At 32.7% G+C, this 10,504-nt stretch overlaps 2 protein-coding genes across 7 annotated transcripts in view; one reads left to right on the forward strand and one right to left on the reverse strand.

Annotated features, from left to right (window-relative positions):
• Positions 1-428: 428 nt before the first annotated feature.
• On the reverse strand, positions 429-1,324 carry LOC122636362 (cytochrome b-c1 complex subunit 8). Of its 2 annotated transcripts, none has more exons than XM_043827506.1 (3): positions 1,197-1,324; positions 820-985; positions 429-647 (listed from the first exon to the last, which is right to left on the reverse strand). In XM_043827506.1, the coding sequence occupies exons 2-3, from the start codon at positions 971-973 to the stop codon at positions 553-555; spliced, it is 249 nt and encodes an 82-aa protein (XP_043683441.1). In that variant the 5' UTR covers positions 974-985; positions 1,197-1,324; the 3' UTR covers positions 429-552. The 2 variants fall into 2 exon arrangements, with proteins under 2 accessions (XP_043683441.1, XP_043683440.1); XM_043827505.1 differs by lacking the exon at positions 1,197-1,324 and adding an exon at positions 1,070-1,158.
• A 456-nt stretch (positions 1,325-1,780) lies between these two features.
• Positions 1,781-10,504, forward strand: part of LOC122636211 (lysine-specific demethylase lid) — a 17,788-nt gene continuing 9,064 nt past the window's right edge. For all 5 annotated transcript variants that reach the window (XR_006328882.1, XR_006328884.1, XR_006328883.1 and 2 more), the window contains exons 1-10: positions 1,781-2,553; positions 6,349-6,565; positions 6,642-6,802; positions 6,898-7,266; positions 7,344-7,622; positions 7,688-8,180; positions 8,261-8,388; positions 8,480-8,674; positions 9,832-10,286; positions 10,373-10,504. The exon at positions 10,373-10,504 is cut by the window's right edge and continues 130 nt beyond it. Coding sequence is in view for 2 of the 5 variants with exons in the window: in XM_043827193.1 (XP_043683128.1) it covers positions 2,311-2,553; positions 6,349-6,565; positions 6,642-6,802; positions 6,898-7,266; positions 7,344-7,622; positions 7,688-8,180; positions 8,261-8,388; positions 8,480-8,674; positions 9,832-10,286; positions 10,373-10,504 (2,672 nt within the window). In the remaining 3 variants the exon portion in view is untranslated. The remainder of the gene's footprint in view (positions 2,554-6,348; positions 6,566-6,641; positions 6,803-6,897; positions 7,267-7,343; positions 7,623-7,687; positions 8,181-8,260; positions 8,389-8,479; positions 8,675-9,831; positions 10,287-10,372) is intronic.

A 10,504-nucleotide genomic window follows, 5' to 3' on the forward strand; every position in this document is an offset into this window, starting at 1 on the left:
TCATTCCTTTGATCGCTACGTCATGATCGTTTCTTTTAACAGGAACGTAATAATTTCGGGTTTATACTTTGCTCCGATAGTTTAAGGTTATTTCGATTGTTAATTTTATTTATATTCGTATAGCAATTATCGTATAATATTTCTTTCATCTAGTCTTCTTCTTCTAATTGTAACTCGTAACTTGATATTGTATTAGAAGAAAAGTTTTATATTTTTTTAACGCACGAATTGAACAATTCAATGTCCGTCAGTGGCTCATTTGTACTTTATGCGCCATCTCGAGGTTGTAAGATAAATTACTATGAGTTTCTTTTTTTTATGGAAAATAAAAATCATTAGAAAATTAGTATGAATTTAAAGGATCTAAAGATATCAAATGCAATGAAATGGGGATTATAGTAATTACGATAATAGATTTGTATTCATGGTTCAAATGAATCAGTTAATTTATTGAAATATGCGTTCATACAACTTCCATCGTATTATACATTGTAACAACTTCGATGAGAGATAACACTACTTATTAAATTATATTAAAATTATTTAAATAGTTTAAACATCGTCCTTGTAAAGAGCGTGATTTTTACGGCTTAGTTTGTGATGTGTTTCTAAGGCCCATAAGTATACCAAATAGTTGAAAGCGAATACTGAAAGAAAGAATCTTAATTAGTATAAAAATAACATTACTATTTTTATCGTATTAAATGTTACTCTCGTTATAATATCTTTTTATCAATCTTGAATCGTGTCTTATAACATGTAAAATAAATCCTATCAATAAATAATATATTACTTTATTAAGTAGATTAATTAACATACTTGGTAAATAACGGTATACCGAACTATGGAAGCGTCTAATAGTATTTGGAACACCTTCTGATATAAAGCCTTTGAAAGCTTTCTGTTCATGAGGGCTAAGACGGAAATAAACGATCCCTCTTATTTTGTACAAATTTCCAAACTTCAAACCCATGTTGAAGAATGTCTGAAAAAAACAAGAAATGAAACTTACCATAACCAAATAATTAAGAAAAAAGCAATAATTCGTCATAATATAATTGTATCGTACATTGATTTTATATGCAATTTATTATATATTTTATATATATATATATATATATATTATATCAAAGTTACAATTTTTTCTTAAACATTTAATCACGTAAACGTAATTCGTATATTACATAAACTCTTACCTGCTGAAACTCCAGCGAAACACAGCACTGATACTAAATCGATATACTGTAGACTTCATTGTATTCGACTTTTTGCATTCGAAAGGCGCTAAATTCAAATTATATTAAAATTTCAAGTTTACATTAATTATAACCAAAGATAATGTCAAGAAACAAATATATATATATACATAACAAATTATATAAAATCAATGTTTACTAAACGACTTTGTAATGTTATAAGATAAATATTCGATTGATTAAAATATCCAATATAAAACGAAATACAATTTAAAGTTCAAAGTGAGCGAAACTTGAGGCAATATTTCGGAACCAATAGGAAAAACCAATAAGAAAAATATCAACGAATGATAGATTATCATAAATATTATTGAGCCATTTGTAATCGAATAGAAACAATTTCTAAGAAGGAGCCAATAAGAAGGTCAGAAAGAAAATAAAGTGAATGTTGATTGGTCGGGTCGAAGGAGCGACGAATCAGATCGTAGAATAAGATGGCGCAGTAGTTGACTCTATGTTACGATAGTGCCGGCGTCGTAGGTAACGTGTGGGGGAGTAAGGGGAAGGAGGTAGCGGTGGATCGTAGAAACGCGAAGCAGGCCAGTCGCTCGTGTGCGGGGCTCCGCGTCGGATGTCGAGCATAGATACTTCCATGTGTCCTTTTATCGTTTCTTCGCGTTCATTGTCAAGCATACGCGATCGTGTAATCATAGTAGAGAGGAGGAGATGGTGCTCCGTAAGAATGTTTACCGAAGGAACGCTTGTCTCGTGTGATTTTATTAAAACGTTTGGGAAGTAACGTGTACGCAAGCGCGCGTTGGTTTGCGACGAAAAAGAATCGGGCAGGCATAGAGAGAAAGAGAGAGAGAGAGAGAGAGAGAAAGAGAGATAGAGAGAAGAATAGAGAGAGAGAGAAGAGAAAGAGCAAAAGCGAGGAATTGGCATCGGCGACACGGGCGCGTCTTTAACGTGCCTGAGGACCGACCTGACCGATCGACCGTCATCGTTTCTTTCCCCGTAGTTTATATATCTCTCTCTCTCTCATTTAATACAGAACAACGGCAGACGACATAAGAAAGATATTCTTATTAAAGAAGGAAGGAAGTAAAGAGTCATGGTATCGAGATACCACGACGCTACTTCCGACTTCGCTTCTCAGGATCGTTTCGGTGCATATTGTTGTCGTACCCAGGACATGGCCTGTGATCGTGCTGACTCGGACTTCGAGTTCTCTATACCGCCCGAGGCCCCTGTATTTGAGCCCAGCACTGAGGAGTTCCTCGACCCTCTTGGATATATCGCAAAAATAAGACCGATCGCTGAGAAATCTGGCATCTGCAAGATCAAACCTCCGCCCGTGAGTAACGTCACGTACGATATTTCTCTCTCTTTCTTTCTTTCTCACTTTCTTTCTCTTTCTCTGTCTCTTCGTATATCTTTTATTAAAGACTTTTTTTTTTTTTTTATATATATGTATATATATTCGTAAGATTCGCACGTATTCCAAATCCCTTCAATCAGAACGAGACATCGCGTGTATACTACGCGGACGCGCGCGTGTGTGTACGTACGTGTATGTGTACGTGCATCGATCTTTCTCTCTCTCTCTTTTTCTTGTTTTTTTTCCTCTCTTTTTCTTTCTTTCTTTCTTTCTTTCTTTTTTTTTTTCTTGTACCTCCCTTCCTTCCTCTTATACCTTACCGATTGCTTCGCGACCTCGATTCTATCCTAGACTTTAAGTAATTACTTAAACACGCATTGCGTGTAAAATAACAAGTTCTCTTGTCTATATATTCATCTAACAACACGTAACACATTGTGCATTTCGTATATTGCATAGAACACAACATGTCACGAGAAAAGATTGTTAAGAGGGGAAAGAGACGGATAGAATGGACAGATTCTCGTCGATGATTCTGTAATATTTTCTTTTTCTCTTTCTCTCTCTCTCTCTCTTTTTTTTTTTTTCGGAAAAGAATCGACAGATTTATCTTTATATCGTTTCCTTATGTCGTAACGTTTGTCCAATTTTGTAACGATTGATTTTAACGTGGACGACACAATGAGTACACGTTTCTGTGTTCCCTTTTTTTTTTTTTTTTTTTCACGACGAACGAACGAAGAACAAGAGAAACCATCGAATCTCCATGATCATCTTCGAAATCGTTGGATTTGTTATAAATGGATTAAAAGATTTATGAGGGTCGTTCGGAAATAGAGGGTATTTTTTTTTCTCTCTAGAAAATCTCTTTTTTTTTTTTACATAAAGGAATCCGAGAAAGGTTAATCGGTTAAAAGTTTCGTTAGAATTTTGAATAAAAGAGAGTGAGAGTGAAAGTGAGAGTGAGAGTGAGAGAGACGACATACAGATAGATATTTCGATAATATCGTCTTGTATCCTTCGTGCTCTGACGTTATGATAAAAGTTACTTAATAAAAAAAGACGACATACGCCATGTTAAACGATGTCACCTTCGGGAAAAACTTGAGTTTCTTTTCGAACGAAATGATTGGCGAAAACGCACGAGGGAATTGTTTGATATATAAAAGACGAGACAGAATATAAAAAGAAAAAAAGAAAGGTGCGTAGGAGAGGGGAGGGGAAATGCATCTTTGCTCTCTCTCTCTCTCTCTCTCTCTCTCTCTCTCTCTCTCTCTCTCTCTCTCTCTCTCTCTCTCATATATATACATACATACGCACGTACGCACACATAGTCGTGTCCTTTCTTCTCACCTTTCGTTCATCTTTACTCGTTGCAGCAGTCCTCTTATAGATCTTTTTCTAATATTTTTCTAATCAACGCATGCGCGCGCTTACTCTATCCGTCTGTCTCTTGGTAGTGTCTCTATTTTCTTTAAACGTGTGTCAATGATCGTCGAGTGAAACGAGCCTCTTTCGTTTGAATATTACGCGATCGTGCAGGAAATGATTTCTGCCACCATTTTGTTTCTACCGTGCAAAAGATGAAGGGAAAAAAATGTCTTTTAATGACAATCGTGCAGGTAGTTTCGAGCGTTCGGAATTTATTCGTACAGAGAAATAAAGAATCAAAAAGAGAGAGAGAGAGAAAAAACGTATAAAAACGAAAATGTAATTTTTTAATTCAGGTGTCATGGCGCCGATAAAAAGTTAAAGAAGAAAAGTTTCAGTCGAGAGAATTTTTCTCTCATATTTCCTTTTTGTCATGTTTTTGTTTTTGTTTTGTTATGACTAATAACAAATTAAAAAAAAAATCATGGTACCTCTACATTCGCGGAACAAATCGAATATATCAGTCTAGTTTCTTCTATGTTATATATGTAAGACTATATAAGAAATCTTATCGTGCATTTTCCACAATAAATTTGATAAGATCCCTTCTTTGGTCTCGGCGCGATCTCTATCTTGATATTTTTAAATTGATATCCTGTCTAGGTACATATAGTGTTATTTTATATAAATCATATGTGTATATATATATATAGAAATGATTCTTAATGATTTATGACAGTTATAATCCAAAATATTTTTTGCATTGAAAACATCCCTAAATGTATATAATAATGCATACATTACGATGTTTACACATACGTGTACGTATGTGTTCGTAGTTCAAGAGTCTGCCATATTTCTTTGTTGAAATTACACGTCCCCGTTACAAAGTAAACTTATTTGGCTGATGGTTAAGAAATTTAGTGAAATATTTGTGTAGGATAAGCTTCTTATAATCGATTATATTATCGTCCCTTTCCAACATTAACGTTACTTTTATCATTGTTGTTGTTATTGCTATAAACAGTATAAGTGAACTATTACTATTACTATTACTATTACTACACTATGCTATGAATTTTATGTCGAATGTGTTAGGCATTCACGGTGGATGCGTTTCTAGAGATGGCGTTTAACAAATGCCACCATTTCGTTGGAAGTCTGCTTGAACAAGTGACGTCGTTGCAGGGCGTCGTTAGTTGCACGATATCATCGTGTGCCCTTTAAAAGACGCGTTTGGGTCACGTTGCGAATACTTTTATTAACATTTTTTTTGGTAATTTCATACGAATCTTTTTATTTTTTTCTTTCTTTTCTTTTCTCTTTTTTTTTTTATGTATCCGTATTAATAGCTCGTAAATTGTTTATAAGTTAAATAATTATTATACATTGTAGATTAATAGTCACGCGTGCTATTATAAATTTGAGGTTATATTTCTTTGTCTTTCTTTTCTTTTTTTTTTTTTTGTATTCGATTGTATAATTTTTTATAATTTTTAAGATAACTTTTTTTTCATTATATGTTTGTATACGTGAATTAATTATTATATCTATTCTTCTGCTCGTATAATTTCGTAAAAAAAAAAAAGCAAATATAGTACATGAAAGATTAAAGCATCTCGATGTATAAAAGCTGATGGAAAAAGTTTATTGATTAATTGGTCTTCTCGCTAATTCGCTGTTGTATCATATAAGACTAGTATTGTCTTACCTTACGACAACATTTGAAATTTACACATTACGGAAAACATGGCTGCATAAAACCAGATTTTATCGAACGTAAAGAATCTATCAAGAAGACTTCCAATTATTACTACTTTTACGAATATATATCGTGTTACGATGTCGATGTTATATTTTATAAAATTAAGTTAAATTATCCAACAACTTTTTTTTTCCTTATATAGATTATATTTTTAGTATTTTTGTTTGAGAAAAATTACAATAATAAATGCCAATCTGATTGTTTGTATGTCGGAAATCGTTCTAATTCAGTTTTATCCGTTTCTTTGCGATAATATCTTACGCCATACGCTATTACTGTAAAGTAGTAACGAAGCACCAGGGGCGTCTATAGTGTTCACAAGCAAGGCGTTCTTTGTACCCCTGAATAAACCATAACCAACGATTTCATCGATATGAAACAACCTTTCCCTGATCGAAATAATGAATGTCTGGAGAAATGATGCGTGTCTATAGTCGTATCGGTCGAACTATAATTTGTTCTTCGAAATAATTTCTTCTTATATAATATTCTTATTCTTCTACATTATTCATCAGATTTTTATTTGGAAATTCCTTATCTCTCTTAATACATTCTTTTTATTTCCATAGTACAATCTTTTATCATTACTAATGATTCAATTTTCTTTCTTCCTTTTTTTTTCCCTTTTCTTATAGAATTGGCAGCCACCATTCGCAGTTGACGTTGACAAATTCAAATTTGTACCACGGATACAAAGACTAAATGAATTAGAAGCTAAAACTAGGATAAAACTCAATTTCTTAGATCAAATTGCTAAGTTCTGGGAATTACAAGGATCATCATTAAAAATACCTCTTGTGGAGCGTAAAGCTTTGGATTTGTATTCCTTACACAAGATTGTCACTGACGAAGGTACAATTCTTTTTTCATTTGCTCTTTTATCGCAGTTCACAACATTCTGTTAATATTTATTTAATCCTTGTTATAGGAGGTGTAGAAACAGTAACAAAGGAAAGAAGATGGGCAAAAATTGCCAACAAATTAGGTTATCCCTCTGGAAGAAGCGTTGGAAGTATTTTAAAAAATCACTACGAAAGAATTTTATACCCATTTGACGTATTTAAACAAGGAAAAGCCTTGACTGATATTGTAAGCTTTTTAATAAGATTTGGATATTACGTAATTTTCAATTATTTATTTTTTAAGTATATAAATCATTTGTATTATTGTATTTCGATATATAGAAAATAGAACCAGATTCTGATGAAAAAATTGAGAAAAGAGATCGTGATTACAAACCACATGGAATAATTTCAAGGCAACAAATCAAACCTCCTGCAGAGAAGTTTTCACGTCGTTCAAAGAGATTTTCTGGCCAAGAAGAAAAGCAAGAAGTCGGTATTAAGCAAGAAGATTGCAAAGAAGAATGTGATTCCGATCATGACTGCAGAGAAGGTATTGTTAGAAGCAGATATGTAGATAATGATAAAAGTAAGGAACTTAAGAAATTACAATTTTATGGAGCCGGTCCAAAAATGGCTGGTTTTAATACCAAAGAACCAAAGAAGTCTAACAAAACTAGAGGTGTTAAGCTAACGTACGAGTTTGACCCAGTGAGTAGAATTTTTATTTTTTAGTAGTACACTATCTATGTATAAAACATATATAGTAAACATATTTTTTCCTTTAGCTTGCAAAGTACATTTGTCATAATTGTGGGAGAGGTGACAATGAAGAAAATATGCTTCTGTGTGATGGCTGTGACGATAGCTACCACACATTTTGTCTAATGCCACCTTTAACAGAAATACCTAAGGGAGATTGGAGGTGTCCAAAATGTGTTGCAGAAGAAGTTTCAAAACCGATGGAGGCTTTTGGTTTTGAACAAGCACAAAGAGAGTACACCCTTCAACAATTTGGTGAAATGGCAGATCAATTCAAAAGCGACTATTTCAACATGCCAGTACATGTACGAAAAAATATTTATTGTTTATGCATTAGAATATATAATTAAATATTGTTTATCATTTATAGATGGTTCCCACTTCGTTAGTAGAAAAAGAATTCTGGAGAATAGTTTCATCTATTGACGAAGATGTGACAGTAGAATATGGTGCAGATTTACATACCATGGATCATGGATCTGGATTTCCAACGAAAACAAGTGTTAATTTATTTACGTGTGATCAAGAATATGCCGAATCCTCATGGAATTTAAACAATTTACCGGTTTTACGTGGTAGTGTATTAGGTCATATTAATGCGGATATTAGTGGCATGAAGGTCCCATGGATGTATGTCGGCATGTGTTTTGCAACATTTTGTTGGCACAACGAAGATCATTGGAGTTATTCTATTAATTACTTACATTGGGGAGAACCAAAAACGTGGTATGGCGTACCTGGTTCTCAGGCAGAAAAATTTGAACAGTCTATGAAGTCTGCTGCACCTGAATTATTTCACAGTCAACCTGATCTGTTACATCAATTAGTAACAATTATGAATCCAAATATCTTAACAAATGAAGGTAAATTATATGGAGAAAAAAAATAATGTTTTTGTTAGAGTACTTAAGTAGGTATTAAAAATATTAATTTTATTTGATAGGAGTACCGGTGTTTAGAACCGATCAACATGCTGGTGAATTTGTTGTAACATTTCCAAGAGCATATCATGCAGGTTTCAATCAAGGTTATAACTTTGCAGAGGCTGTAAATTTTGCACCTGCAGACTGGGTGTGTATTAATTAATAATTTGTATTTGCTGCTTAAGAGATATTATATTTCATTTTATTTATTTATTTATTTTTTTTTTTCTTTTCATTAGCTCAAAATGGGAAGAGAGTGCATCACACATTATTCAAATTTAAGGCGGTTTTGTGTATTTTCTCACGACGAATTAGTATGCAAAATGTCTTTAGATCCAGATTCATTAGATATTGGAATTGCTACAGCTACTTATCATGACATGTTACAAATGGTAGACGATGAAAAAAAATTGCGAAAAAATTTACTGGAGTGGGTGAGTTGATATTTACATAATTAATATTTAGCAATCTAATTATTCCATTTGAATGTCAGGGTGTGTACATTATAATTGTTTTAAAATTATATATAAAAGAAAAAAAAAAAAACGCATGTCTTTTTTTACATTGAAACGCATTATATTATGTTAAATTACGTTATCATTCACTTTTATCATACATTCATACAATTTATTTTCATGATAAATTATGCGATACATATAGATGAATATTATCAACAAAAAGTTTTGGCTCAAGAAAGACATCTATAAAATGAAATCAAATTGCATTTCACTTTTGAAAATTTCATCATTCTTAAAAGACCAGAAAAAGCTATTTAATTCGTTTTCATAGTTTCTCTCTTTTTGTATTATTCACACATTCGACACAATTTTAAGCCACAGGATGGTGCAATACGGCCTGTTTTATCCAGGATTAACCGAATTTAAGTGGAACAGATCATAGGTTTACTATAGGAGAATGGCTGATGTATTCGGATCAAGTAGTATATCAGATGCCAAGAGGCATTCGGCATTCGCTCACTTACGCACTACTAACACATACGTACACGAACACACGCGGCAAAATTCGTGTGCGTGTGCGTTGATACTGCCACCATTCGAGATCGCAACAAAGTCCTACATTGTCCACGTTATAATTGATATTAATGCTGCTGCTAATGCTGCTAAAACAATGTTTATTCATTTCAAACGCGATTCTTTATATTAAAATAGTTCTTCAATGATTTCTTTTCGATCGTAAAATATTCATTCTTCTGTTTTTATATTCTATGTCTATGATTCTTGATTATGTAACTTTCATTGGTGAGTAGAGGTTATGTTTTCAGTGTTTTGCCACGGTATACTATACAAGCAGTTTTTATGATCTGTTATTTTATTGTAAGCCGGTAAAATCTGTAAATCGGTGTTTAATGACATTTTAAAGTTTTTGGAAATCGTGTGGTGACATATTTCTTTGATATTCAAGGATAAATATTATTACAGATGGATACATGTGTTTTCTACATATGTGATTTATCTGGTTTATGTTACGTTTAATGTAAATAAGATTTTGTTTATTTCATGGGATTTAATATGCTGTATGAGTTTTATGGATATTTGGTAAATATGTAAAAAAATTATTTTCTTTTCTATAGGGTGTAACAGAGGCTGAACGCGAAGCCTTTGAGTTATTACCAGATGATGAACGACAGTGTGAAGCCTGTAAAACAACTTGTTTTTTAAGTGCAGTTACATGTTCGTGTCACAATTCCCAATTGGTTTGTTTAAGACATTTTACGGACCTTTGTGATTGTCCACCAGAAAAACATACGTTACGGTATCGTTATACGTTAGACGAATTGCCCATTATGTTACAAAAGTTAAAGTTGAAAGCTGAGTCTTTTGACTCATGGGTAACTAAAGTTAAAGAAGCCATGGATCCAAAGAATGATAAAGTTGAACTTAGTGAGTTGAAAGAACTTTTGAATGAAGCAGAAAATAAAAAGTTTCCGGATAGTGAATTGTTAACAGCTTTAACAACGGCTGTACAAGATGCTGAGAAATGTGCAAGTGTTGCACAACAGCTGTTAAACAATAAACAACGTACAAGGTTAGTTCTTATATTTATTAAAGTGGTATATTTATCGTATAGTTTATAAAATGTCTTTTTTTTCTTTTTCTTTTTTTCTCATTAAGGACCAGGCAATCTGTAGAGACAAAATATAAATTAACAGTGGAAGAACTGACATTATTTTATAAAGAAATAACAAATTTATGTTGCGAGTTAAAAGAGTCCGATGGCGTAAAGTTTATATTGGATCAGGTATT

Source organism: Vespula pensylvanica, chromosome 21 (assembly GCF_014466175.1).
Source record: "Vespula pensylvanica isolate Volc-1 chromosome 21, ASM1446617v1, whole genome shotgun sequence".
Lineage (NCBI taxonomy): Eukaryota > Metazoa > Arthropoda > Insecta > Hymenoptera > Vespidae > Vespula > Vespula pensylvanica.